Source organism: Schistocerca gregaria, chromosome 4, assembly GCF_023897955.1.
Source record: "Schistocerca gregaria isolate iqSchGreg1 chromosome 4, iqSchGreg1.2, whole genome shotgun sequence".
Taxonomy (NCBI): Eukaryota; Metazoa; Arthropoda; class Insecta; order Orthoptera; family Acrididae; genus Schistocerca; species Schistocerca gregaria.
The window spans coordinates 180,578,706-180,606,323 of NC_064923.1; the positions used below are offsets into that span (position 1 = coordinate 180,578,706).

Genomic DNA, 27,618 nt, shown 5'->3' on the forward strand with positions numbered 1-27,618 from the left:
TAAAAAACAATGACTGAAGTACAGTTTCTGGTTCTAAGGTCTGAGCTGTAATAGTAAATGAACTGACGTAATGAAACTTGTAGTGTCGTAATCTGAAAGCAAAACTGCATTGTAATAATAATTAATTTTCGTAATGAAAAGGAAAGTATTTCATACTGTAAAAGTTCTCAATGTGACTGCAAGAATTTTGAGCCGTATAAACTGCGTAAATAATGAAATTTCACATGAATTCTACACAAATTGGTTTTGCAAAACTGATCACAAAATCTATCTCTTAATGACAAAAGTTGGCACTGATTGAATAAATAAAAAAAAATTAAAATATTTTGTCCTTACCTCTATTCTACGCAAATCTGGGTAACGCGTTGCAATACTGCTGTCTTGCGCGCCGCTATGCTAAAGCTGCAAATTACTGTATCTGCACAGAGACACTCGATAGGTGCAATGAGTTCTCTGTCAATTGCAAATCAAGCTGTTTTTCGAACACACTTGGTTCCATGATCCATTCGAAATTGTAAGAGACAGGTGGTAAAAAATGATACAGGCGCATAAATGACAACACTAGGTTTTTTGTGTATACTGTGAAAATGTGCTCAAAGCAGATTTTAAATTTAATTAACTTCTTAACATCCAAACAACACTATTTCCTGTCTCGGAAATCTAGCAGCTCTCAGTACAATAACCAAGTCAGTCCCACGACGCAGCAAAAGTGAAAAAAGGTAACTTTACCTTTGGCATTCCATAAGACTTCCTCATTCACAAATCAGTTTCTGTTACAGTCTTGATATAATCATGTTGGTTGAAGAAATTGATGTATAGAGACATTAACCTTGAAAATAATATTGCCATAGCTTCCTCACTCTAAATTATAATTAAATATATCATATATATAATTATAAATATTTTAAAACATTTAAGAACAAGGACTTGACAGAATTACCTAAGCTGAGATTCAGACATTTGACAAGAGCTTCTGCTCGGCATCTTTTGCAAACATGCTAGTTGCATCTCAAGCATACGCTTGCTATTTCCCTTTATTGTTTTGTTGTTTGGTGAATATGAGAAGACCTGCTACTTCCATATTAGCCATTGCCGGTATCGAGTGACTGAAAGGACAGATTGACTTCTCTCTGCAGTTTATAAAAGGGAATAAGCTCATCTGCGACTCTGTGGATAAAGCCCTGACGTGAAATCTCCTTAGAGTTCAGTATTTTAAAAACTGTGTGAGCGTTGATCATGGAAAGGTCAAGGCTGTTGTAAAAGACACACACAGGCCTTTGGTGGGTGCACTCTCGGACAGTGTAGCGTCTAGCCATTTGGGCCGCAAAATCGACCCCATCCTTAGTTTCATTACAAAACTTCAGTTCTTTGTGGAAGTTTCTTCTCAGTATTCCCATTCATCTGACATCCAGCATGAATGTACTCAGGATACGGATACTTTTTCCTTTTCTCTTGGTAAGCTGTGAGAAGATTTTCACCTAACTTGTAAGTGTGTTACATACAATGTGTCATCTTCACTTCACGCTGCAGGAAAGACTTCTTTGAGTGATCTCCGAAGAGCGCCAACTAAACTTGTTCCTTTTTGTTCCAGTTCGTCTGCCATTTCAAGGAGGTGAACAAGTTATCGGTTCCAAAAGGGCGACGTGACTGACATTTGGCTGTCGTTTAAGAGAACTGTTAGCAGTGCCCCAGACAGCAGTGCAGAATAGGCCGGGGAGGTGGGGGTGGAGGGATTCCCCACTGTATAATATGTTATTCTGTAGCTTCGCAGTGTCACTCCGTAGGTCTGCATGTCACCAGTCTATAGAAAACGGATACCCGCGCTGATATAAAGTATCATCCGACCACCGAATATTTCGTATTTCGCTTTCTTTTTGGCCGAAAGTAACATAATGTATTCTAACATCTCGTGATAACGTCTAGGCAGGCCTACACAGCTATTAATAAAACGCAATTAAACCATTCGACATTACCGGGACTGTCTGATCATGTGGAACAGATGTACCGAGAGTTTTGTACTGTCCTAATAAATGCGACATAGGGCGCACACATACCGGCCAAACGAAAAACAACCCCACTTAGATCATTCACGACCAGGCCTCTCGACGCCATTGAACTCGAGGACTACTTCACAATGCTCCCTGACTATGGCGGCAACGATCCGTTTATGTCAGTATTATTTTTTACATACTGACCCTTTTTCAGTAAGGAAAGCGTTCTAAAATTTCACTTTTAATACGTAGTGACTTTATCGGATAAGAACTGAATTCTTTCATTGTGATACTATTTGAATCGTTTGTTGATGGTGACTATTTTCCTCTGTTTCAGGTTAGTTGGCTCCAGTGCTATCAATACGGAATATCCTATAACTGGCTGCATAACCTGTCCATATTTGGTAAGTCAAATCGTCATTTCTTCCATTGCATTATCAATTCCAGTTTCCATTGTATTCAGAACCACTATTCTTTTCATTTTTCACCGACATTCACATCTCCGAAAACTACTCTATTTACCGTTTTTAATTTTATTATATGTTATGGAGAATCGATTTTTGTATGGCCGTAACACTTTTTCTGCCATTATGTTGTCGTTCACAGTTGATCAACAGACCAATGAGTACAATTTCTTGATGTTCAGGATGTCATTCATGAGCACCACCGAAACATTCTGGCCGGCCGCGGTGGCCGTGCGGTTCTGGCGCTGCAGTCCGGAACCGCGGAACTGCTACGGTCGCAGGTTCGAATCCTGCCTCGGGCATGGGTGTGTGTGATGTCCTTAGGTTAGTTAGGTTTAAGTAGTTCTATGCAACCGGTTGGCTATGTCAACCTATGTTGAAACTGGTATATGGTTGTTTGAGTAAAAATCATATTTAAAACTGTTCCATGTAAGTAATATCTATTTACTCTTTAGTGTCTTGTTCAATGGTTCAAAGGCTCTGAGCACTATGGGACTAAACATCTAAGGTCATAAGTCCCCTAGAACTTAGAACTACTTAAACCTAACTAACCTAAGGACATTACACACACCCATGCCCGAGGCAGGATTCGAACCTGCGACCGTAGCAGTCCCGCGGTTCCGGACTGCAGCGCCAGAACCGCACGGCCACCGCGGCTGGCTTAGTGTCTTGTTAGTTTCTCCGTGTTTACGAGGTTCAGTTGTCAACTGACAAACAACAGAAAGAGAGACGCATGCCGTTATTCTATCAGACTTGAGCGCATGCTCTTCACAAATAAAGATATATCCCCCTCCCCCTTCATTCCATCCCAATGTCTCTTTTCCGGACGCTATCTTCGGTTTACTCAAGTGCGAGACAGTGTTTATGGAAAAACTGCTAATGAACTAGAACATCCCCCTCCATACTTACTGAAATAATTGATAAATTAATCAGAATACTGATAAAGTCACGGTTACGTATACACTTTAAGCGTAGTGAGAAAGCCTTTATAGTTAAGGACGAAATGTTTTACGAATTATATGTGTAGTACTTTTCTCATAATGGAGCATCTGTGGCACTTAAATCAGGATTTTATATTGTTATGTATCTATTAGAAGCAAAATATTGTACGCTAAGACGCGTATTAAGCACTAATGTGCACTAAATCCAGGTAGGTACCTATGATTAATTCCCTACTCTTGACTCCCATACAAATGTGATTCACTGTGCAGATATCTACTTGGTGGCTACCTATATTAAAAATTCAATGAAAAGACTCTTACAGTTTGTTGATAATCGGAGAAATAAACAATTAAACTTTAAGTGTTCTTGAATACTGAGAATCACATACACGAACCAATACAATTAAATAAACAGTACTTTTGTAATGTGTAATACAATTAATAAATTGTTCAGTTCACCATTTTCCGTTACGGAAATTGAAACTTCTACGAAAAACTTTTGTCATACGATTTAAAATTCAAACATAATACACATCTTGTTCGAATGCTCAGTTTGTGCTTTTGACTTTATTTATACTTGGATGGAATCTCATGTATGCATTCACATAGACACTATAATAGAAAAATTTGTTCATCCAGATCACTATTTCCAACAACTGAAACTGCTAATAATAATAATAATAATAATAATAATAATAATAATAATAATATGTTTTCATAGTTTCCGACTGTGAAAAAACTAGATTTCCTATAAATTCGATTACTTTCTTTATTTCCTGATGATCTCAAAAAACATTATTTAACTTCGTGATAATCTGAAATCTCTGATTCACAATAGCAAACGGTTACTTTTAAATGCAATCCAAACTTCAATACCTCGGCAACCTCGATTTCTTCACACCATCGGAGAGCAAACGAAATGGTGATGGTATTGTTAAAGGATCCTTCTTGGTAGCCACTCAACCAGGATGTCCTAACGGTGACTTGAAACCCAGTGTCTTTTACCCTTTGGCTACTCTTAACAGAGACTTCGGAACTACCCTTAAAGGTTAATAATCACCCTTTTCTCCTATCGCAACTTTAATTGTCCTGTGCACTACGTATTTTTTCTAAGACTGCCTGTTTCTAATCATGAGAGCTATTCATTTTATCTCTTTTTGGTTGCACTTAATTCTCTTTCATTTGTATGTGTTCAGTATACTAGCAGGTAGCTCACACTGGATTCTTTATATTCTCGTATTTCCTTCTTTTGTCGAGATCTGTCGTTGACCAACTTCATTCAGTACATTCTATTCCTAGTGACATACGATCATTGCTATCTTAGGTCAGCAGCCACTACCTTTAACATTTCTCTTATCATTTAACTTCTTCATAGTTTTCCTGTACATTGTCACTTTACTTTAAATTTGCCATTCACTATTCCTAGAAGTTCTGACGTTCTCAAACTAAGATATAATTCTGCTATGAAATGAGAAGTGGAGACATTCACTTAGTCTAACAAAACATACTGTGTTCTACTAAGGAAGCTTTACATGCGCTTAGGTTAGTCCTCCGTCTGTGTGTCGTTGTTCTCGACCTTAAATGAATGTCTTTGGTACCTTCCATTGATTGCATCTTCTTCGTGTCAGAAAATCGTTAGACAAATTTGACCCATATCTTAGACGTGAAATTTATTTCTTACTTTTCCTTGTATGCGAGAAATCAAGTAAACAGAAGAACGAGTTTTAGTTTTCTGACGTTATTAGAGTTCGGTAACGCCTTGTACTAGAGGCGAAACTCCATAGCATGCAAGTTGCGACAGTGGCAATTGCAGCTGTAGGCATGACGCACCGATAACCATGCTGTTAGCTGTCCTTGGCGTACTTAGTGCTATCCCTTCTAACAATACTGTCAGTCCATTAGGTCAACGGCTGACGTAATCCATTGGTAATTGGCGTGACATTCTGTTGCTATGTCATTTCTTGGGTATCAGAATAGCTGGCGACGTCGCGCCACAGCTAGCCATGTTCCACATATCACGTAATATTTCCTTCCGTATCAGTTAAAACCTATCACTATCTTCTGTGTGACTTTATCTCATAAGAATGTATTTCATCTCAAATTAACTTGGTTATTGTGTGCAATGATAAATATTTTGAATTGCAATAGTCTCCTCTAGCCTCTTTCACCATAATTCTCAAAGGGAATCTTGTTCCTGTGAAGCTATCTTGAGGTGAGGTGTAGCCAGTCGAGATCACATAAAGCTAAACTGTTAATACAGATATTTCAGTACAACATAAATTACGTAGAATAACGTTAAATGCAAATAATTTTCACTAGGATCAAAACAGTAACGGCACGAACTGTAGCCTTGAAATACCGGTAATGAGGGAAAGAAAACTGCTTGGTATCTGAAAAGGCTGGTTATTAGTTTAAAGGAAACTTGAACGAGTTGAAAATGGAACTACTTCTGGTAAATCAAGGATTTCCTATATTCATATTCGATTTACAATTTCAAATGCCTCTCAGTCTTTCCAAAAAATGAAAAATGCTAACACTATTACTGTTATAATAGCGCAACAGACTCTCATGTTTCGGATGGCTCTGACATAAAATTAGGTTCCATTCATGGATCCTTAACGTCCCATTTATTAGCGTCTCGACGGTATTGTATATTTCCTGTGTTTTGATATCAGGCGCATAGATGTTATCGACGAACCTTGGGTGGACGGAATGCATAGAGGGTCTATACAAGGGAGATGTAGTTGAGGGCAGTATTATGGAAATGGAAGAGGAGGTAGATGAAGATGAAATGGGTGCCTGAAGAATTTTTTTCAGGGCACTAAAGAGCTAATCCCGAAACAAGGCCTCAGGTGTATACAATATTCCATTAGAACTGACGATAGCCTTGGGAGAGCCAGCCCTGACAAACCTGTACCATCTTGAGAGCAAGATGTATGAGGCAGGCGAAATTCCCTCAGAATTCAAGAAGAATATAATAATTCCAATCTCAAAGAAATCAGGTGTTCGCAAGTGTAAAAATTACTAAACTATCAGTTTAATAAGTCACGGCTGCAAAATGCTAACACTGATTCCTTACATACGAATGGAAAAACTAGTAGAAACCAATCTGGGGGAAGATCAGTTCGGATTCCTTAGGAATGTTGGAACACGTGAGACAATACTGACCCTATGACTTATCTCAGAAGAAAGGCAAACCTATATTTCTAGTATTTGTAGATTTAGAGAAAACTTTTGACAATGTTAATTGGAATACCCTCTTTGAAATTCTATATGTTGTAGGACTCAAATACAGGGAGCGAAAGGCTATTTACAATTTGTATAGAAACCAGATGGCAGTTATAAAAGTCGAAATGCATAAATGGAAGCAGTGGTTGGGAAAGGAGTGAGACTGGGCTGTAGACTATCCCTGATGTTATTCAATCTGTATATTGTCCAAGCAGTAAAGGAAACAAAAGAAAAATTTGGAGAACGAATGAAAATCCACGGAGAAGAAAAAAAACCTTGAGGTGTGTCAATGACAGTTTTATTTTGTCAGAGACAGCAAAGTACCTGGAAGAGAAGTTGAACGGAATGGATTTGTCTTGACAGGAGGATAAGATGAACATCAACAAAAGCAAAACAAGGATAATCGAATCTAGTTGAATTAAATCAAGTGATGCTGTGGAAATTATATTAGGAAATGAGACAGTAGATGTGTTTTGCTATTTGGGGAGCAAAATAAATGATGATTGTTGAAGTAGAGAGGATATAAAATGTAGACTGGCTATGGCAAGGAAAATGTTTCTGAAGAAGAAAAACTTGTTAGCAGCCAGCATAGATTTAAGTGTCAGGAAGTCTTTTCTGAAAGTATTTTTATGGAATGTAGCCATGTATTGAAGTGAAGCATGGACGATAAGTAGGTTAGAGGAGAAGTGATTAGAAGCTTCCGAATGAGGTGCTACAGAAGAATTCTAAAAAATAGATGGCTACACCACGTAACTAATGAGGAGATACTGCATAGAATTTGGGAGCAGAGGTATTCGTGGCACAACTTGACTAGAAGAAGAGATCGGTTGGTAGGACATGTTTTGAGGCATCAAGGTATCACCAATTTAGTATTGGAGGGGTGAGTGGAGGGTAAAAATCGTAGAAGGAGACCAAGAGATGAATACACTAAGCAGAGTCAGAAGGATGTAGGTCGCAATTGTTACTGGGCGATGAAGGAGCTGTATGAAACCAATATCTGAAGACCACAACAACAACATAAGTTAAATTTTAATTATGATATTTAAAACGCACAAATTCCAAACAGTCTGTTGTACCATTAGCTCTGTGTTGCATCAGTAGTAAATTCGATGACTCGTAGCTTGGACTACTTTACAAGGTTTATCAGTCATTATAAACGTGCTTGCAGGCTGATTGATATGATAACTCATTATCTGTCCCAAATTTTCTAATCTTGGTATTCCTTAATCAAATCTACGTTTGACCAAAATGAAATTATTAAATAATTGAATTAAAATTTTTTGTAGACGTCTAACAAAATATAAATAAAAAATTAGGTTTTGTGTTATCAGCATTTTTTCTGCTTTTGCAACATTATTTTAAGACTCACTTAACATGTAATGAGCTCATTACCAAAAAAGTGCCTTAGATTTATTTATCATGTCGTATAAGGATGAATTCTCTAAGTCTGCTCATGAATTTTAATAAATGTTGTCTGGTGTTGTAGTGGTATTTCTGTGAAGTGTCTAATGCAATACAGTTTCTTATTTATTGCTGCAAGACTGTTTTAAGGCTCTCCTTTAAATTAGTATTAGTTGTATAAGTCTCTAGTATTTTATCTCTAACTTCAAGCTACATCTTGTTTATAATCTTAGCAATATATCATTCAAAAGTTGGGAGAAGGTTTATAGGGTAACTAAAATCTTTCATTGGTATAAGTTATTCAATGGAAAACGTAACGCGTATTTCTGTTTTTTCAAAAGATCACCTCGTTGTCACTTCTAAGCGGTTTTTCTGTATCTTGGTAAGGTATAGGACAAAGGGCTTGGAACATCTCTGTCTTGCATACACAGGGTGTTCTGAAACAATCTGTGCTGAGAGATAAGTCTTAAGAAAAAAATCGCTCCGTTGCGTCATTTACGAGTTCGTTGGCACTGATGTTAGCTAATCAGTTTATTGCGCACGCAAATTAAAGCGTTCTGCTAGGTAAAATTATTGTCGCTTCTTCTTAGAGTGTAGATAATAGCTCACTGCTCGGCCTTTGGATCGATTTCGATACTTACTTCTACCGCAACGTGTGTAATTTTTGTATCGCTTTCTTGTTTAGTTTTAGGATACCAAACGAAGAACACATTTGGCGACACGGTCTCTGACGGGCCGCTGGAAATTGCCCGCGCAACCAGGTGATGGGCTAATTCAATGTTAAATACATCGTAAACTGCGTAACGTATCGACATTTTATCTTATCAGTATCATTTCTTGCACAACCTGCCTTGCAATACCCTTAAAAGCTTTTCGTACTGTTCTTCACCTCCCTGTATACTCATATACAGTTTTTCTGTAACCTTCCCGTTATTCGACACATTAGCATCACAACATCTTCGTGCTACACGCTGCCAGGGTACAGGTGGAGTACCGTCCGACGTCACGAAGGTAACCTTGCCCACAGCTCTTCACACACCGTTGTGTCTCACTGCAAAGCTGAACAAAGGCTCATTCTGTTTCTTGTTCGTGTATCGGACGTACACGAATTTCGTCCTGCAGAAACATTCATTATGGTGCTGTAGTAACTGTCTGTTTAAAAGGAGGGAAATCATCATAAAGATCGTATACTGTTGATCAGGCTGTCAATTTGTTTGGTTTCCTATTGCTTTTTCTAGTCATTCTTGTCAAATAGATCAATATTTTCTGCAGGTAGCTAATAATTTCTTAAAGGATACATATGGAAGTTCGAGGAGAGGGAGAGGAAACTGTGCAAGATAAGTAATCTTTACAAATATTTTTAACACTTTTCTTCAAATATTTTTATTCACATCTGTCAGGTGCATGCATTGTGAAGTTATTGTACAGTTTCTTAATTTGGGTCAGTACCATTTTTTTAATATTTGTTTCCGCAGATAAAGAGCCTCTTGTATGAAACATCGTTTTTGAACGCTTTTAATGTCCAATAAATTGATTTCTTTGGTATATGTCTCTGAAAGAAAGCTTTATTATCTCCTACCATCTTTTGATTTGGAGTTTGAGACAACTGCAAGAAATCGATGGGTTGTTCACTCGATAGGACGATTGAGTTAAACATGTCAAAGTCAAATGTATACCAACAGATCAGGTAGGATGAATTCTGAGAGCACAGATGTTCCAGCAGTTATTTTCTTCAGTGGTGATTTTGAATGGATTCTGTCTCATCCACCTTTTATGAAAGCATCACCTGTAATTATTAACTCTGTTCACCTAGTCTAGAAGATTTCCCTTACGGTATCTTTTTGTGATCAAACAACGCCTCGGAGAAGGACTGGCGAAGAATCAACTGTACTGATTTTGCTTCTTTTATATCATATAAGTGTCCTACGTTACTCTCTACATATAACCTAATTAGATGGTTCAAATGGCTCTAAGCATTGTAGGACTTAACATCTGAGGTCATCAGCCCCCTAGACTTAGAACTACTTAAACCTAAGTAACCTAAAGACACTACACACATCAATGCCAGAGGCAGGACTCGAACCGGCGACCGTATCAGTAGCGCGGTTCCGGACTGAAGCGGCCAGAACCGCTGGGCCACAGCGGCCGGCACCTAATCAGAGATTGTGATGAATGAATGCTTAATTGGGAGAGCATAGCTAATCGAAAAACCCATATAGCTTTCTTGGTTCTTGTTGTAGAAGAGTGGGAACATTCATTGAATCTTAGGGTGGCTGGACCGAAGGCGGTTTGTCCCTTTCTTTTTAAAAGTATGTCTTGTGCTTTATTAGTTTGAGCTAGGTGAGGAATGTGGAGTAATCCATCAAACTTCTGTTCGGTAAACTAGTGTAAAGATGAAACGGGCTCTGGCATTTTTAACTTCCATTTGACTGGCCGAAGTGTTTGGTGCCACAGGGTTGTTTTTTGCGACGATTGAGTGGCGGCCACCGCCACTCTGGAAGGATGCATCAAAACACAAAGTCTGGCTTGTTTCAGAAAACAACAAGCTAGGATTTGATGACGTGGTGAGTTACAGTGCTGTTCCGGAGTGCACTTACGATAAAACGTTTTGACAGAGATCCAGTTGGTCGTTTTCGTTACATAGTGCAGGTTATATGTTCAGTAATTAAATTCAGTTATTGTTGGTGTTATATCACTTAGGTCTGTGTGTATAGATTTTTTATCGGTTTTAATTTTAGTTTTGAAAGGGTGGCTTGGTTCGTTTCACAATCCAGCCTTGTTAGGACATCTTGATTGTGCTCGACAGATTTTCTTGAGTATAATGAATGGTCGCATGCCAGGTTTGTAGACAACTAAATTCAGTTCGTAGGACTTGCTTTCCCTCCACCGCCATAGAGAGTGCCTGAACTTTTAATGCGTTTGGAAGATCAACCATGTCCGATCTCCCCGACAGAATAATATCCATAGAACGGATCAAGAAATGAAACGCCGTGAGGAACCATTGCGCTTAAGCGAATCTTGCTTGTTAAATCATAACTTCGAGGAGAGAATGCCTTATTTTAAGTAAACGTTAAGTTCCTGCAGTAGGACTCAGCCTTTTCACGTACATGCATCTCACCGCTCCCAATCGACAAGAACAGCTCTCCTTGCTTGAGAAGTGTTATTTTAAATCGTCAGTGAAATTTGTTCCCTGGTCAGTCACACTGAGGCCACTTATTTAGATTTAGACAGATTCAGATTTCCAGATAGATCACAAGGTCAAATACCAATATATTTTCTTGTCGAATCATGATAGCGTTTATATTATTTGATTGCTTGGGTTTGTCCTTAACTCTGAACTTAGACATTATGATAAATGTGGGATATAACTTTCGCCTTATCAAATGTACCTGTTGCAGGTATTGTGTTTCCTATCAACGTGAATGGGAATCTTTAAATGTAGATGCGTAAGACTGACGTTATAATCGTGTCAGATAAGTAATGTGTTGTAATAAAAGAGACAAGGGAAAAATTTATGAGATTTTAATTTTCATTTCTTTCACTATCTCCACTTCAATATGTTGTCTGTGACTAATGAGCTCTTTCTGCGAGAAACAAAGGTAATGGTTAAAGTGAATCACTGTTACCCTACAATCTGAAGTAAAAATATTACGTTGGTGCATAAGTTTGTAGCGTTCTCTTTTATTTTTTTTTAGTGTTGCAATTCCGGTTGCTATGGGTTTACTAACACAGTGTCATTTTCTTATTGTAGTTCACTGTTGCTGTTTGAGCTAACCTATTGTCAAATCGTCACCTCGAGATAGCGAGTGGAGCTGAGGACGCTAGAAAGGGAAAGTGCCAAGTAAAGAAATCGGATCATTTCCGACATATAACAGTTAAATAGAGGGGTGACAGCAACAGCGGCAGCCAGAAATTTTCCCGCCGTGTTTAGGGATAATGTCAGTGGACCAGAGCACAGCAAGAAAATTATTTACTCGTTTTAAAAAGGATCAAAAGTGGCTCTCAGCTCTATGGGACTTAACATCTAAGGTCATCAGTCCCCTACAACTTAGAACTACTCAAACCTAACTAACCTAAGGGCATCACACACATCCATGCCCGAGGCAGGATTCGAACCTGTGACCGTAGTGGTTGAGCAGTTCCAGACTAAAGCGCCTAGAACCGCTCGGCCACCAGAGGCCGGCATAAAAAGGATCGTTTTTAAATTACTCATATTCCACTTTCAGAATAAAGGTCATTTAACCTATTACTCAGCAATTATTCATGTCAGTGTACTCGAGAACTAATGCATAGGATGGACTACGATCATTGCACCATCTTGAGACTTTCGCATGCACTGGCTCTAAGCCAAAATCACAAAAATCAGCGAGTGGCCATTTGTGCCTCTCTGCTTAATCTTCATTAGTTTGTTCGTGAACTACACCGACCATTTCTAACTTGTCTCATTCCTGGTAAAAGTTACGATTGATCCCATGCAAAAAGCTACTCACATCTACAAAAGATAATGTTATGCTGCTGGTGGCACACCGGCATTGGTTGTTTGGCGCGTTGCTTCCCCGACGTGTAACCATCACTACTGACATTTATTGTCAACAGATGAGACGTCTTGCCTTCGCAATCCTACAGTAACGTCCAGAAACAGTGCAATAATGCCCGCCCGCATTCTGATAGACTGACAAAAAGACATTTTAGAGGCCATGGGTTTGGAAATCATTCCGCACTCACCTTATTTACCTGTTCTTACGGTCTCAGATTTTCACCTTTCCGTTCTCTGTCTAACAACCTTCAAGAAACTTCCTTTCAGGGTGAAAATGCGCTCAGAACACGGCTCGACGAGTTCTTCGCCTCAAAACAACGTCATTTCTACAGTCGCGGAATCGCAAAGTTACCCCATCGTTGGAAAACTGTTGTAAATAGTGGAGGACAATATACTACTGATGACTAAATCTCTGTTATGTGTATCTGTCGTGTTTATTAAACTTATGGAAAAACGCTACGAACTTCCACACCAACCAAATACACTGCCGTAGTGTTTGGGGCCGACGTTCTTGCCCTGGTGCCCATTAGCTGGTGTCGATGGCGGGCTTGTGCTGTGTCCCGCGTGGCAGCAGCTCCACTGCGACAGCGGGGTCGTCCTCAGCCGTTCCTTTGAGGTCAGCGGGCCGCACCTGTGGCGCCAGCAGCCTGGGGTCGATCTCGCCGGGCTTTAGAGGACCCGTCAGGCGGCTCACGACCCAGCCGACGGTGACCACGATCAGGGCGCCCACCACAGTGTAGTACATGTACGACAGCCGGAACACCAGCGGCACGTCGTCCGCCGACGTGCTGTGGACATAGAGACCCCATTGACCACAATTTTCAGTCTGGTACATTTAGCTATATCTACACAAATCATGTTCGCTGATCGCAGTTACCAATGACAGCAAGTGTGCCCTGATTCTTCATACGAGGAGAGTTCAGTAAATAGTGCAATACATTTTCTACACCAATGTCTGTTGTAAACAATGAGTTGCTACTTGCTTCTGCCCCTACAGTGTCATGTAGTTCCGACAGATACATGGCTGTGTGTAGCATTCAAAATGGCGTCCATAACGGAGGTCCTCTCCGAGCAGAGAGCTTTCGACCTTTCGACAGAGAACCAGATCATCGCAGATATTCATAGGCACTAGCTGAATATCTACGGAGACCTAGCAGTGAAGAATAACACTATGAGTTGGCAGAGACGTCTGTCGTCATCGCAGCAAGGTCGCACAAACCTGTCCGATATCACTCGTACCGACCGTCTGCACACAGATGCGTGTCTTGCAATGTTGGAACGTGCGGACACTGATTGGAGATGTTCAGTGGATCTCAGTCAAACAACTCGCTGCTGAACAGCACTGCCTGTAAAAAATGAATGTTCCCTGAAATATGCATTCATTCTCTGGTGTCACCGCCAGACACCACACTTGCTAGGTGATAGCCTTTAAATCGGCCGCGGTCCGTTAGTATACGTGGGAACCGCGTGTCGCCACTATCAGTGATTGCAGACCGAGCGCCGCCACATGGCAGGTCTAGTCTAGAGAGACTCCCTAGCAGTCGCCCCAGTTGTACAGCCGACTTTGCTAACGATGGTTCACTGTCTACATGTCCTCCCACTAGCAGAGACGACAGTTTAGCACAGCCTTCAGCTACGACCTAGCAAGGTGCCATATTCAGTTACCACTACTATCTTCAAGAATGTATTCTGAACAGACAATATTGTGAATAATGTACCGTCAAGAACGGCGTTGGTCATTAATGGATTAAAGTTAAGTATCAAACTAATTATGTCCGCTTTCTGAATTCTCATTCCTTGTCACGTTCCGGACTTCACGTCAGTATAGTTCTTCCCTCTTCACGCCAGCCTGCGTGAGCTAGAACGCGTGCGTTTTGGCCTACACTAGTAACACGGTGTTGGCTCTTCTGCTAACACAAAACATACCCTTTTCTGTTGGTTACAGAGGTCGACTTCTTTTGTTAGGAAAACGTTTCAATAACATCACTAGACGCTCGGGAATGTTGTTTCGAATAGTGGAGTTTCCATTAATTCTCGTGTTTGTTGTTCACGCGTCATTAACACCGGTGTTCTTTAGCTGAGGACCACTTCGCATTTATTTAAAAGCAGTGCTTTTCTCAGCATGCATTGCGATACTAACAAATTGAATTCTTGGATTCATTAGATTGGTGACTTGGGGTGATGAGCCTCGAGGGGAAACTGTGTGCGAAAATGCTCAGTCAGAGTTTTCGCCGTCAACAAATAATTCTTAGCCTATAAATGGTTTATATGAATTCAGTCACGGGATTTGAAGTCGTTTCTCTGCTTTTGATGCGGAATCTTTGCGCGGCTAGACCGACACGTGTGCACAAAGCAAAGAGCATAGTCTTACATGAGCGGAATAAATGAATCTACATATAATGAGCCCTAAATCGCGCGATGGTTTTCAAACTGACCAGTTTTCTTCGGATAGCTTTGTCATAGAGTTACGTCATTCTATACAACTGCCTCTAGCTCTGATATGGTTCAGTGGTGGTGGAGAAGGGACTATCATTTGTTACTTTGTTGGGTGCGTATATTCTGATGTTAATGCAGGGCGATTCTCCTATTTACATACACATTGCCAAATTTCATGTCCTTTTTCCCTAAAACCATTCACACTGGTCTCACTTGTATCGTACTGTACTGTGTGGAACTGGGGACCTACAAACGAGGGAGAGGCTTCGTCCCCGCCGCAGCCCACAGTGGTACACAAACCCACAATAGGCAACAGCAATCCACTCACCCCTCCGCCACCCCATACCCAACTCAGGGTTATTGCACGGTTCGGCCCCCAGTGGAAACCCCGGGAACGTCTCACACATGACGAGTGTAACGTAATTATTAGCGTGGTAGAGTAATTACGGTATACGCGTACGTGGAGAAAGTGTTTGCACAGCAATCGCCGACATAGTGTAATTGAGGGAACCAGCCCGCATTCGCCGACGCAGATGGAAAACCGCTTTAAAACCCACACACGAACTGGCTGACACACCGGACTTCGACACTAATCTGCCTGCCAGGGACTGGCTTGTCTTCCCGCCCGGAAGGTCTTCCTTACTGAGATGTTATTCGAGAATGGGTATCATGCAAGTAAGCGGCTACAGCATTGTACCGTTTACTAATGTTCAGTCATTCGCTTCATAGCAGTTATTCACAAGTGTAACAAATCATGTCTTATTCAAAAGCTCTTTTCAAATGTTCGTTTTCGCCATGCAGTCCCGCATCCTGGTGTTGTAGCCCATATGTACAAAGAAATCAAGCCTATTCCGAGTGGTAATAGCATCGAATCAAATTTTACGCATATTGGATGATTACATGATTTGCTCTACGGCCCCGTGTAGTCGACCCTTAGTATATTGACTTATCCATTGCACAATCAAAGATCTGGGTCTCCTTTGCAAAAATTTAAATCATCCCAAAACGGTCGACATTCCACACACGGTGTCGCGACTGAGAGAAAATTTACACCCATTAGTTTTTCCGTTCCTTCATTACTCAAGGTCAAGTAACAAAGCCCATGTCACTATCTATCGAAACAATACTAAGCTTCTGAAATTAATTTGTCGAAACCAGTAAAGCATAATAATATACACTACTGGCCATTAAAATTGCTACACCACGAAGATGCCGTGCTACAGACGCCAAATTTAACATACAGGAAGAAGATGCGTGACATGCAAATGATTAGCTTTTCAGAGCACTCACACAAGGCTGAGGCCGGTGGCGACACCTACAACATTCCAACATGAGGAAAGTTTCAAACCAATTTCTCATACACAAACAGCAGTTGATCGGCGTTGCCTGGTACAACGTTGTTGTCATGTCTCTTGTAAGGAGGAGAAACGCGTACCATCACTTTTCCGACTTTGATAAAGGTCGGATTGTAGCCTATTATGATTGCGGTTTATCGTATCGGTACATTGCTGTTCACGTTGGTCGAGATCCAATGACTGTTATCAGAATATGGAATCGGTGAGTTCATGAGGGTAATACGGAACGCCGTGCTGCATCCCAACGGCCTCGTATCACTAGCAGTCGAGATGACAGGCATCTTATCCGCATGGCTGTAACGGATCGTCCTGCCAATTCTCGATCCCTGAGTCTACAGATGGGGACGTTTCAAAGACAAAAAAGCATCTCCACGAACAGTTCGACGACGTTTGCAGCAGCATGGACTATCAGCTCGGAGATCACGGCTGCGGTTACCCTTGACGCTGCATCACAGACAGGAGCGCCAGCGATGCTGTACTGAACGACGAACTTGAGTGCAATTTTCGAATGAATCCGGGTTCTGTTTACAGTATCATGATGGCCGCATCCGTGTATGGCGACATGGTGGTGAACGCAAATTGGAAGCGTGTATTCGTCATCGCCATACTACGTATCACCCGGCGTGATGGTATCTGGTGCCATTGTTTACACGTCTCTGTCACCTCTTGTTCGCATTGACGGCACTTTGAACAGTGTACGTTACATTTCAGTTTTTTTTAGGACCCGTGGCTCTACCCTTCATTGGATCCCTGCGAAACCCTACATTTCAGCAGGATAATGCACGACCGCATGTTGTAGGTCCTGTACGGGCCTTTCTGGACACAGAAAATGTTCGACTGCTGCCCTGGCCAGCATATTCTCCAGATCTCTCACCAATTGGAAACGTCTGGTCGATGGTGGCGGAGCAACTAATCGTAACAATACGCCAGTCACTACTCTTGATGAACTGTGGTATCGTGTTGAAGCTGCATAGGCAGATGTACCTGTACACCCCATTTAATCTATGTTTGACTCAATGCCGCTATTACGGCCAGAGGTGGTTGTTCTGGGTACTGATTTCTCAGGATCTATGCACCTAAATTGCGTGAAAATGTAATCGTATGTCAGTTCTAGTATAATACATTTTTCCAATGAATACCCGTTTATTATCTGCATTTCTTCTTGGTGTAGCAATTTTAATGGCCAGTAGTGTATTTGCAATCGACGACTGAATTTTATTCTGAAAAATATATAGTACAGTTGCTGAAAATAATCGACGTGAATGAAATAATTAAAAATTTATAATAAGCTTGTATTTCATAGCTCCTACCATAAGATAAACTGTGCAGAATACTTACATTTGGTGACTCCAGTCAAAAATAAGTAGTAACCTAACATTTTGTTAGTCCTGTCATGCTATAAGTAGAACTTTTAAGTAGAAGGTGTGCGCTTCCATCTTCTCCATGGAAACATCCACAACCACATACCCTTACTAAAAGTACGAGAAAGGACAGTATGGTCTGTCTGAAACAGCAGCAACCTGGACGGCTCACCCGGTCGCGGCGGCTGCTGCGGCGGTGTGCACGCTGGCTGTGAGGTTACCGGGGCACCCCTCCACGGACGTCGGCAGCGGCGGGTACCGGACTTTTCCCGTGGCGGTGGCGTGTTGCGCGCCGGTTATGAGGATCGCCACGGCGGTCATGCCGCAAAGGCTGCCCGCGATGGCTCCCTGCGGACAGACACGGCCTTCACTGCTAAACGCGAATCCACGTCGACTGGTACTCTGCACCCCACACAATGAGGATGGTACGGCTATCTCCGTTTGTTTTCCTTTAATGTAACTGAGTGTCGTGTTTCCGTTGTACATGCCCGGCAGGACGGACGACAATTGCCATGAACGGGTGGGATGGTTCTACGACATATGTTTCAGTGCTGATGCACAAATATCGTTAGAAACCCTACAAGAATCAGAAATTTGCGAGTAAGAAATGGACGCTGGATGGTGAGTATGCAGAGAGAATTTGGTTCTGGGTGACCGAATCTATTAACGCAAGCGTTCTAGAGAAACAGAGCATTCAGGTTAGTCACAGTCCGACTCAAATTTTCTACTTTCGCAATTGCAATATCACAGTGTCCCTTTCCCTTTCTTGCTCCTTCCTCTATTCCAGATAACTGTTCTTTTCTGCCGATAAAAGAATTACCCGAAGCCTATTGATAGTGTTTTCTATTATAATCAAAACGCCCTCGGTCCCGCATTCGAAATTCCGGTATAAGAAGTCACACTCACTCTGCCAACGGCCACATCAAAGAGGGCGGAGGAGCAGCCAAAGGTTCAGGGCAGACTCTGTTGCCCTCGGGATGGGAAACTGCCCCTAAAGGCGTAAGAATCAGTAATGGTCAACGGCATGGGGATGCAGAAAGCAATGGAAATCACCGCCCTAAAGACAGATAACGGGTAACCACAGGACGTGTGGCCTCTAATCGAGAAAGTAACATCATGATCTCTCCATTGGCAAAATACTAAGGGGAAGTTGATCATAAGAAAAAGGTTGAAAAATGAACGAAAGGATAATGTTCTAAGAGTCAAGGGGTGGAACGTTAGACGTTTCAATATGCTATGGAAGCTAGAAAATCTGAAAAGGAAAATGCAAAGGCTCAGTCTAGATATAGTAGGGAGTCAGTAAAGTGAAATGGAAGGGAAGGAAGGCAAGAACTTCTGGTTATATGAGTACAGGAGAAAATCAACAGCAGTAGCAAATGGTACAACGGGAGTAGGATTCGTTATGAATAGGAAAGCAGGCAGAGAGTGTGTTACTGTGAACGGTTCAGTGACAGGTTTATCAGATTCGACAACAAAGCAACACTGACGACGATGGTTAAAGTATACATGCCGACGTCACAAGCTGAAGATTAATAGATAAAGTATATTAGGATACTGAGAGGGTAATAGAACACGCAAAGAGAGATGAAAACGTAATAGTCATGAGGGACTGGAATGCAGTTGCAGGGGAATGAGAAGAGGAGAAGGCTACTGAATAAAATGGACTTGGGACAGGGAATGAGAGAGGAGAAAGACTAATTGAGTTCTGTAATAAATTTCAGCTAGTAAGCGAATAATCTGTTCAAGAATCACAAGAGGTGGTGGTGTACTTGGAAAATGCCGGGCGATACAGGAAGATTTCAGTTAGACTACATCTACATCTACATCTACATTTATACTCCTCAAGCCACCCAACGGTATGTGCGGAGGGCACTTTACGTGGTCAGACAGGTTCCGAAATCAGATTTTGGATTGTAAGGCGTACCCAGGAGCAGATATAGACTCAGGTCACAATGTAGTAGTGATGAAGAGTTGGCTAAAATTTGAGAGATTAATCATAAAGAACAAATACGCAGTTGAAGTTCTCTAAGGCCGCAGATACAGGAATAAAGAATAGCCAAGTAGGCAGTACAGTTGAAGATAACTTTAAAAAGACTGTCACAGAAGATGAAATGAAAAGCGTAGGTACAAAGAAGGTACCTGCGAAGAAACCATGGGTACTAGAAGAAATGCTTCAGCTGATCAATGAAAGAAGTAAGTACAAAAATGTTAGGGGAATTCTGGAATACAGAATTACAAGTCGCTGATGAATTAAATAATAGGAACTGCAGGAAGCTAAGACGTCATGGCTGCATGAAAAACACGAAGAAATCGTAAAAGAAATGATTGTTGAATGGACCGACTCAGCATATAGGAAAGGCAAAACAACCTTCGGTGAAATTAAAAACAAGGGAGGTAGCATTAAGAGTGCAACCGGAATTCCATTCAAATGCAGGGGAGACAGCGGCTAGATGGAAAGATACATTAAAGGCCTCTATGAGGGGGTAGGCTTGTCTAATACCGCAGAAGAAAAAACAGGAGTCAATTTAGAAGAGATAGGGGATCCAGTATTAGAATCAGAATTTAAGAGATTTCGAGGACTTAAGGTCAAATACAGCAGTGGGGATCGGTAACATCCCATCATCACTATCATCATTTAAGACTGATTATGCCTTTCAGCGTTCAGTCTGGAGCATAGCCCCCTTATAAAATTCCTCCCTGTTCCCCTATTCAGTGCTAACATTGGTGCCTCTTCTGATGTTAAACCTATTACTTCAAAACCATTCTTAACCGAATCCAGGTACCTTCTCCTTGGTCTGCTCCGACTCCTCCTACCCTCTACTGCTGAACCAATGAGTCTCTTGGGTAACCTTGCTTCTCCCATGCGTGTAACATGACCCCACCATCTAAGCCTGTTCGCCCTGACTGCTACATCTACAGAGTTCATTCCCAGTTTTTCTTTGCTTTCCTCTTTGTGAACACCCTCCTGCCATTGTTCCCATCTACTAGTACCTGCAATCATCCTAGCTACTTTCATATCCGTAACCTAAACCTTATTGATAAGGTAACCTGAATACACCCAGCTTTCGCTCCCATACAACAAAGTTGATCGAAAGATTGAACGGTGCACAAATAACTTAGTCTTGGTACTGACTTCCTTCTTGCAGAAGAGAGTAGATCGTAGCTGAGCGCTCACTGCATAAGCTTCCAGTTATTTCACCATGTTGCAATCTTGTGAGAATATGCATCCTAAGTACTTGAAACCGTCCACCTGTTCTAACTTTGTTCCTCCTATTCGGCACTCAATCCGTTTATATTTCTTTCCCACTGACATTACTTTCGTTTTGGAGATGTTTATCTTCATACCATAGTTCTTACATTTCTGATCTACCTCTGAAATATTACTTTGCAAACTTTCAATCGAATCTGCTATCACGACTAAGTCATCCGCATATGCGAGACTGCCTATTTTGTGTTCACACATCTTAATCTCACTCAGCCAGTCTATTGTTTTCAACATATGATCCATAAATAATATGAACAACAGTGGAGACAGGTTGCAGCCTCGTCTTACCCCTGAAACTACTGTGAACCATGAACTCAATTTACTGCTAACTCTAACTGCTGCCTGACTATCTGTGTAGAGACTTTCAATTGCTTGCAAAAGTTAGCCTCCTATCATCCCATCAGAATTTATAAAATCCTCAGAGGAAATGGAAACAAGACTACTATTCACGTCGGTGAGTAGATTGTATGCGTCTGGCAATATACCCTCTGAATTTCGGAAAAATATCCACACAATTTCGAAAAATGCAAGAGCTGACAAGAGCGAGAACCATCGCACAACCCGTTTATTAGCTCATGCATCCAAGTTGCTGACAAATATAATACACAGAAGAATGGAAAAGAAAATTGAGGATGCGCTACATGATCTGTTTGGCTTAAGGAAAGGTAAAGGCACCAGAGAGGCAATTCTGAAGTTGATAATGTAAGGAAGACTAAAGAAAAATCAAGCCACGTTAATAGCATTCATCGTCCTGGAAAAGCTTCCGACAGTGTAAAGTGGTGCAAGATGTTCGAAATTCGGAGAAATATAAGCTACAGGGAGAGACGGGTAATATACAATTTTTACAAGAGCCAAGAGCTAATAATAAGAGTGAACGACCAAGAACGAGATACTCGGATTAAAAAGAGTGTAAGACAGGAATGTAGTCTCTCGCTCCTGCTGTTCAATCTGTACATCGAAGAAGCAATGGTGGAAATAAAAGAAAGGTTCAGGATTGGAATTAAAATTCAAGGTGAAAGGGTATCAATGATACCAATCGCTAATGACGTTGGTATCCTGATTGAAAGTGAAGAAGAATTACATGATCTGCTGAGTGGAATGGACAGTCTAATGAGTAAGAATGTGGATTGAGATTAAATCGAGGAAAGACGAAAGTTATTAGGAGTAGCAGAAATGTGAACTGCGAGAAGCTTAACATCAGGATTGATGATCACAAACTAGATGAAGTTAAAAAAAAATCTGTTATCTAGGAAACAAAATAACCAATGACGGAGAAAGCAAGGAGGACATCAAAAAGAGACAAGCAATGGCAAAAAGGGCATTCCTGTCCGAGAGAAGTCTACGAGCATCAAACATAGGTTTTAATTAGAGGAAGAAATTTCTGAGAATATACTTTTGGAGCGCAAGATTGTATGGTATTGAAACATGAACTATGGGGTAACCGTATCAGAGGAGAATGGAAGAATTTGAGATACGGTGCTACAGACGATTGTTAAAAATTTGGTGGAATGATAAGGAAGGAATTAGATTCTGTGCAGAATCGGAGACGAAGGTATATTTGGAAAACACTTACAAGGAGAAGGGACTGGATGACATCTATTAAGACATCAGGGACTGACTTCCATGTAAGGCAAAACTGTAGAGGAAAACAGAGATTCGAATATATTCAGGAGGTTAGAGGACATAGGTTACTCTGAGATGAAGAGGCTGGCACAGGAGAGTAATTCGTGAAGGGGCACATCATAGCAGTCACAAGACTGATGACTATTCCATTGCGTGAAGGAAATACTTTTTAACACTACAACGCAAAGCCTCGCGGATTTCACAGTCACTTTATTCGGAGAGACTAAAACCACATTTTGTAATTATATGCACTTGTCAATAATTAGTGTTTAAGATACTGTAATACGATGTTAGAAGAGCAAGTAAGAAATAATTATGTCAAATCTTTGTAGCAACATGCTGGGAATGTCAGGAAGATTCTCTCGTGTACATTTCTTACACAATGGTAAGGAGAGATGGGCTATTGAGTGATGCGGCAACTGTCATCGTGGGAAAACTGGACAGGAGCAGAAATTCTGTGGTTAGCGGACATGTTAACTCCAAGAATCGTTACAAGTAATACAGCGAAGAAAGAGACTGCAGCTATCACAATGTCAACAAGAAACAGACTCGCTGTATTAAGCACGGACGATGGTATCGTAGCGAAGAGGCTCCGGCTGCAAGTGGGTTGAGTGGCTGTCGCCGGCCGTCCTATACTGCAGCGTCAGATTGTGGTCATAGTCCGGAGCCACTGAAGGCGTGGCTTAGTGAGCGCGCACCATTGGGTCCGCCAGATGCCGCGAGACCGCTATCGGCGTCAGATGGAAGCTTGTAATTCCGTTGCCAACTTTATACGCTGGCGGGGTGGTGATAACACAAATCCTTAATGTTTGGAACTCAAATATAACGTCGTTGGCATGAGTGCGAGCAGTAGTAATGGAAGAAAAGAGTTGCTAATCATCTGTGGTGGGATATAGACCTGAAGTGTAGGCGCGCTAATGCCAAATGGAGATTTTTCTGCAATCGGTTTTGTAATATGTAGCAAGGCAAAATATGAGTGAGTGACCACATGTATGGGCGCACTACATGCCTGTAAGGAGATCTGGCTAGTACGAATAATTACTGCGTGGCGCAAAGCTCTTCAAGCTACTCGCTAACCAAGAAGAGCTTATTGCCAACAACGGATACCATAAGAAACATTACGTCCCTCCACAAGCAACTTGTCTCAAGGTACGTCAAGCCAATTGTTTTGTAGTTTTGTACAAGGCTTGTTGGTGTGATACTTGATTTTTTTAAACATTATTACATTATGTATTTTGTCAGTGATGCTAATTGACTCAAATGATTAAACATCAACAGTGTCCCATCCTTTCACCAAACCTTCCGAGAAAGTCAAGCGTGAAAGATATAAATGGAAGCACGTATACCCAACTAATTTTAAAGGTGTTGGAATCTGAGGGAGTGTCAATTATTGTTCTTGATAAAGTGTTATACTACAGCTGCAGACACACAAACTCAATTTACATTTTAATAACAAAAGTATGTTGACGCTATACCAGAGAAAGTAGTTTTATGGTATTACATCAAGTTTTACAAATAATTTCATGCCCTTACGCCCTCATAACGTTGGGACTGACAAACTCTTCTTTTCTAAATTAAACCGTAATTTGAGAAAGTAAACATTGAGAACAGGAATTGGCTTTGGTCATTCGTTTTAACATTTGCAACAGACAGTGACACCGTGAGTTACGTAATTCAGCACAGTTTCCACAAAGTGGTTCTAGTTACTACCTATTGTTCAAAAAATGGTTCAAATGGCTATGAGCACTATGGGACTGAACATCTTAGGTCATCAGTCTCCTAGAACTTAGTACTACTTAAACCTAACTAACCTAAGGACATCACACAACACCTTACTACCTATTGTTGATGTTGGCAACGATAAATAGGATCAGTGTATTACAAATATCATCATTTTGTTCGAGTTACACAGGTCTTTCACATATAATCTCAGGCGAGTGCATTTTTTCAGTTGCTACATTATTATTCGCTCCCAGCTATTATATAATTTCAACGCCACGTCAGTCATTAACGAGATTTAATTTTTGCACTTTTTGATGTGGCGTTCTAAATTTTTTCAACCCCTTAATTATTCAAAATTATTGCTCTCTCAGGTGAATAACTAATTTATTATTACTATTTTTGTATTTCTATCTGCGGAAACGGTCGATATATAACAACATTTATTCTTTCGTAAAACAATGTTCTTCTGAACTAATGCCTTGTTTCTATTGATTCCGGGACAATAGGTACACGTCCCACAAAAGCTTTTACACACTGGAGAATGTAGGTACGTTATAACTTCAAGAATAGTATGAACCATTTTCTTGCGCGCATCTAAAAAGAACAGAACTGTGGAGAGGCTAGAATATCTCACTTTGCTGTTCGGCACTGTTCCCCTCAGGAATATACCAGATACGAAAGATTAAATATGGGATCAACACTACAGAATATACCAATGAACATGTTACTGTAGCAAAAACAAAATAGCCAAACTGATAGGCTCCCAGTAGAACCACAATGTCCTTTTCCTGTATTCCGCTGTATTATTACTGTCTGAAAAAAAGAGATGTTTACCCGTTTGTGCTGTACTCGTATTTATCTGCCTTTGCTGGCTGGTTGCTGATTGGGTGGATAACATTCTGCGGAATATCGTAGATTCCACTCAGGAACTTTAATAACAGCTTGCTTGCCATATCTTTGGCCTTAGCTTGGCGGTAAAAGGCAACAATGTCTTCGTGAAAATAGTCTTCAGAGTCTGTGTTAATGGTGTATTCGACGCTCAGAACAGTGACTGAAGGGTGAAAGGCTAGAGTGGGAAGTCGCGAAACATTCAACGTATTGAGAAAGGAAAATATAAAACTCTGTTGGACTCCCCAGGCTGTGAGATGTTCCATGCAGAAAGCAAAAATGTTCGACCTACAGCTCTAAAATAGCGTGCCCTTACAAAATTGTTTGGACTTGTGTGGTAGATCACTTGGTTACAGATTAGAAACGGGACGGTTAATAAATCACTATAATCAGCACCAACAGCCAAAATATTTCCGCGATAGCCTTAGATGGAGAAATCTTCCGACCAAGAGATGTTCGTAGAATGTCGCTTTAACGAGAAAATTATTACCCAAGAATAACACAAAAATACAGGAGCCAGTGCCTCCTAAATAAGAGGAAAGGTATTGTCCCGTAACCATCTCGAAATCATACGTAAGATGTTTGCACGTGTTGCCGACAAGCAGACGCGGCCGTCTTTTCACTATTATTAGGGAAGACACACTTACTACCGTTACGATATTGTAGTGTGACAATGTCCACAGATTTGTCAAGCCTGTTGAAAAAAGTTAATAGCACTAACTCTTCAATCGTTATAAAGTGATTTCCCAAATGTTGCTAATGATGTCGGTAATCAGGTGCAGAAAACTTATTTCACAACCTACTACAAAATTATGGTTCTCAATTATTCCCTAGACTGAAACCTTGACTTGATTGGACACAAAACAAGACAGTTAAACACGACTTCTTAAATGCGGCGTTTAGGAGTTCATTCATTCAAAATGAGCTACTGTGTTAATATTTGTGATCCAAGAAAAAGAAATATTTGTAATTCTAAAATCAGCATTCTGTTCTAAATTGAATATACTGAGCAATCAACATCTTTCTTATCTTCTATTTAATATTATATGTACAGGTGCTCAGTGTTTATATCAGATTTTCATGCATAATTTTGTCATACATAAAATCATAACTTGCAGTGAGCCACTTCCACATTGCAGTACACGTAACGTGGCAGTTTAAGTATGGCATTGCTAATGAGCAAAAATCTGCTTGTATAGAAAGAAAGCAGAGTATTTGACTCACACAAAAAATACCGTTCCTCAAAGTACTGCCTGTCGAACCGACTTTATACTTTCGCTGTAAAACCTTCAAAATACTTTGAAAATAAAACAGCTATGAATGCATGCAAACGTTGATAGCAGAGGCGTAAACGTATTTATAACGGATACAGAGTATGAGCACACAAAAAAGTTTCCAAAGATAATGTTACCCAAGTACTCATGCATATCTTGGTGAGCACAAGATACAAAACAAGTGAATGTAGGCCTCCAAATAACTCAAATGTGGTTTGAAAATACGATTAAAAATATGAGCTGCAGTATTTTCGAAAAGATTCAAAGAATAATGAAATACAGAGTAGCTAGGCATCTTAACAACTGAGTCGCCGTAAAAAAATAAATAATGAACAAACGGCCAAGTGCACTATCAGAGGGTTCTGCACAAATTTATTTATGTAGATAGACATTTCATTCATCTAGATAATGTACGAGCTTGTTGATTTTTGTCAGTTATGGACATTGACACTGGCAACATATGTCACAGGAATTCGCAGACTTTCGAGAATGACAGATGGTAGAAAAATATGCCTCTCGTGTGACATAATTACTGATTTCTTTGTTTTTGCTTTACTTGTACTGTGAAACCTTGTTTCTTGCCAAATTTCAGGAAGTACTATGTTCTAATGAAAGAGTTTGGTATTACGAAAATTTATGTGACAAGGCGTAACTGGTTTCGTCTGGCCACAACTGTGGGTTCCTTCATTGTTCTGGGAAAAGGCTCGTCAAACTAGAACTCTTACAGTATTAGTTCTACATAACTGAATAAAAGATTTGCTACTTTTGACACTTGTTCGCCGCAATAGTGCTTGGACTAGTAAAGCATCACTTAATGCACTAATTAACAAACTGTTCTCTTGAGGTACAGTGTCCAACATTAATAACACGAGAAGTTCATCTGAAACTTTACCGACTCGTTGGTCCCGAACAATGAATCGATTGTTGTGGCTAACCGTGGCTTAAGTTTTGCATGCTGGACACTATACTGAACTCAATGAGAGGGCGCTGATGTTAAGAGAGAGGCTTCTAAAGCGCCTCCCATACATCGTTGCGGATCGCACCGAGCCCTCGCTAATGCTTCTGGTACCGATCCACGTTGCCAAATTTGGTGTAACAAGACGATCTCTGGAGGAAACCACAAAAATGTTAC

General features: G+C 40.7%; 2 protein-coding genes across 3 annotated transcripts in view; one reads left to right on the top strand and one right to left on the bottom strand.

Moving 5' to 3' along the window:
- LOC126268175 (opioid-binding protein/cell adhesion molecule homolog) overlaps positions 1-27,618 on the top strand; it is a 2,429,635-nt gene that overhangs the window by 1,573,683 nt on the left and 828,334 nt on the right. The window lies entirely within an intron of this gene.
- LOC126268174 (sodium-coupled monocarboxylate transporter 1-like) overlaps positions 1-27,618 on the bottom strand; it is a 229,533-nt gene that overhangs the window by 142,187 nt on the left and 59,728 nt on the right. Inside the window, exons 12-13 of one of the 2 annotated variants that reach the window (XM_049973769.1) lie at positions 17,887-18,062; positions 11,530-13,350 (exon numbers count right to left, since the gene is read on the bottom strand). The exons of the other annotated variant lie outside the window; for it this stretch is intronic. Of the exons in view, the coding sequence (XP_049829726.1) occupies positions 13,089-13,350; positions 17,887-18,062 (438 nt within the window). The 3' untranslated portion in view covers positions 11,530-13,088. Of the gene's footprint in view, positions 1-11,529; positions 13,351-17,886; positions 18,063-27,618 lie in introns of those variants that run through there. 2 annotated transcript variants of the gene reach the window in all.